Source organism: Octopus bimaculoides, chromosome 15 (assembly GCF_001194135.2).
Source record: "Octopus bimaculoides isolate UCB-OBI-ISO-001 chromosome 15, ASM119413v2, whole genome shotgun sequence".
NCBI classification, from domain to species: domain Eukaryota; kingdom Metazoa; phylum Mollusca; class Cephalopoda; order Octopoda; family Octopodidae; genus Octopus; species Octopus bimaculoides.
Window position 1 is genome coordinate 50,903,684 of NC_068995.1, and position 3,090 is coordinate 50,906,773.

The 3,090-nt window shown below is 34.0% G+C and overlaps 1 protein-coding gene and 1 long non-coding RNA gene across 7 annotated transcripts in view; one reads left to right on the forward strand and one right to left on the reverse strand.

The window, feature by feature from the left end:
• LOC106870788 (homer protein homolog 2) overlaps window positions 1-3,090 on the forward strand; it is a 127,812-nt gene that overhangs the window by 29,828 nt on the left and 94,894 nt on the right. The window contains exon 1 of one of the 2 annotated variants that reach the window (XM_014916988.2): window positions 2,444-2,541. The exons of the other annotated variant lie outside the window; for it this stretch is intronic. Within the exon in view, the coding sequence (XP_014772474.1) occupies window positions 2,486-2,541 (56 nt within the window). The 5' untranslated portion in view covers window positions 2,444-2,485. Of the gene's footprint in view, window positions 1-2,443; window positions 2,542-3,090 lie in introns of those variants that run through there. 2 annotated transcript variants of the gene reach the window in all.
• LOC106870790 (uncharacterized) overlaps window positions 1-3,090 on the reverse strand; it is a 44,132-nt gene that overhangs the window by 9,893 nt on the left and 31,149 nt on the right. The window lies entirely within an intron of this gene.

The window sequence follows — 3,090 nt, forward strand, 5'->3', positions numbered from 1 at the left end:
TATATATATATATATATATATATATATATATATATATATAGGATTTCTAGATGTGTTTGCATTTCCTTTCTATTAATAATTATGTTTGTATTAGGTGTGAAACAATTATTTTATGAAAAGCATTTGAGGTATACAAACCAATTAGAAGCTCTATATTTAATATGTATATTAAACCTGTATGTCTTCATCCTCTTATTCCTCATTAATCCTCCTCCTAATCAACCTCATTATCATCATCAGCTGTGGTGTCTTGTATTTACATATTCCACCACCAGCTAAATAGACGTTTCTAAGTGTGATCCTGCTTTGTAGTCCCAGCTCTTTTAACTCCTGTTCCTTGCATTAATTTTAATTGATATTCACATCAGATCAACCCAGTTATCTATAATATATTCACTGTACTTTGTTATTTATGAATTTATACTCACATCAGTTCAGCTCTGATTGGTGATATATATCCAATATATTTTGTTAGCTTATACACATCATATCATCCCAGATTTATAATAATAGTGCCTTCTGTATTTTTGTTATCATTTTATACTTAGATCACCTGTGATATATTGTTCATCTTCTATATTTCTTTGTCATACTCTTCACCAATTACCTTGTTCTTTACTTTATTAGTTTTATTTAAATCTAGTTTATTGCAGTAAATTTCATCAGCTCCCATCTTTGTTTAGTTTGCAAATGTGTATTTAAGTTATGAAGAATTACAACTGGTTGTTGTTGTTGTTGTTGTTTTGTCCTAAGTTTGCTCCTTATAGACAGACCTATCATTGAATGTCTTGCACTTATGACCATCCTGTCTCTTACTCAGATTGGTCAGAGGGGTTTTCAGCTGCAGTTTCTTGTTGGTTGACTGACCGTGCAGAAGGTTCCTTGTTTGCTTCTTGTTTCAGTTGTTTATTATCATTAGGAAGTAAAATGAAAAAAAAATTAAAAATTGATTTTTTTTTTTTTTCTGGATTATTTAATCTCAAATTAATCCAGAAATAAAGATTAATGTTTGTCTTTTCACAGAATGTGTTACTACAAAGTATAGATGGTGGTGTTGACCTATGCATGACTGGTGCTTATTGTGTGCCACCAGCGCAGGAGTCAGTCAGGTGGCACTGGCATCGGCCACAACTACAATTTCAATTTGATTGTGATTTGATTTGATTTGATTTTGATTTACTTGACTCAATTGGTCTCCTCAAACACGGCATGTCGCCTGACGGTTCAAAGGTACATTTTAAATGGGTTGGTTATGCGACACTGGTGTAGACTACAACTGTGATCTCACTTTTCTTGCCGGATCTTCTCGATCATAGCATATCTCCAGAGGTCTCGGTCTTTTGTCACTGCCTCTGTGAAGCCCACCATCCGAAGGTCATACTTCACCACCTCATCCCATTTCTTCCTGGGACTCCCTCTTCCACAGGTTCCTTCCACTGTTAGGGAGAGACACTTCTTCACAAAGCTCTCCTCATCTATACGCAGTACATGACCATACCAGCGCAGTCGTCTCTCTTGCACGCCACATCTGATGCTTCTTATGTCCAACATTTCTCTTGGGGCACTTACACTCTGTCGTGTGGGCACACTGACATTACACATCCTGCGGATCATACTAGCTATATGTGTATATATATATATGTATGTATATGTATGTATATTTGTGTGTGTGTGAGTGTGTGTATCTAGTTAAAAACAAAATAACCTGTGTATACAAGTTTGCATTTAATATACATCTGTACATGTGTAGTTAAATGTATTAAGGGTGAATTTTGGAGAATTTCATTTTACATCTCAGTATATATGTATTCACTCAACACACACAGACATGTGTACATGCGCTGAGTACCCCCCCCCCCCCACACACACATACATACACATGAGCACACACATGCACACATGTGTCACTCTATCCACAAATGACTCGTAAAGAAATCAACGCCACTAATCTATTTACTACGCACCCTTTATTGTTTTTGTCTAGGTGATTACTTTGTCATTAAAGGACCCCAGGGCATATTTCTGTGTGGCTATCGAAAGGATAATACCAGATCAGTTTGACTCCTTTATGTGTATTTATCTCTGTATTTATCTGTATATGCATGTCTGTGTATCTGTATATATATATATATATATATGTATGTGTGTGTGTGTGTGTGCGTGCTTGATTTACTGTTTCAGACAGAATAGGGAGATGTTTAATAAATAATACACACTGAAGAGAATTAGATGAAAAAAAAAAAAAGAAATAATAAATAAAAAATGAAGTTATATAAAAACAAAAGCAGCTGCTTAACTTACAGCTTTAATTAACTTACAGCTTTTAGAAGGTTTAATTGGGATAAAGGAGACCTGTTTTGAAGGGAGATTACTACTACTACTACTACTACTACAACATTATATTTATATATGAGATTACTGTTGATATATCACTCACAGTGCACTAAAATTTCACACCCTGTTGGATGGAGTTTTTTGTCACTCCATGACTTTATTTACAATGAAGAACAGCAGGATTTATGGCATTACAAATTCTTTTCGGTAAGTGGCACTCTTATATATACATACATATAAATATACAGATATATATATATATATATAATAAGTAATAATTATTTTGGTCATACTACATTCTGATTTTGACAGCCTGCTAGGTGATCAATAAAACAAGTACTAGTCAAATTGATACTGGAAACAATCCGGCCATGCCCTCCTTGTAAAAGTATAACCTTGTGCTATACCGTGTCTTCATCTGCATTAATTTACGTGCAGTTTCATCTGCATTAATTTACGTGCAGTTTCAGTTTTTTGTGTCTCTTTTATCATTCCTACCACCTTCATTTTCATGGAAATAATCAACTGATTCTATTTCCTTTACCAACAGATTTTTGCATCTTTTTACTGAGTGAGTTTCTGATCACTAAATCAACAAGTATGATGAAATTTGTACTTTGGTGATGAGGTCATGATAAGGCCAGAACCTGTCTCATACTTGTAGAAATAATTGTAATATTATTTTCTAATATTGAAAGAAGGCTACAAATTTTTTGGGAAGGGTACACCATTATTTGAAGCAATATAATCCAATGT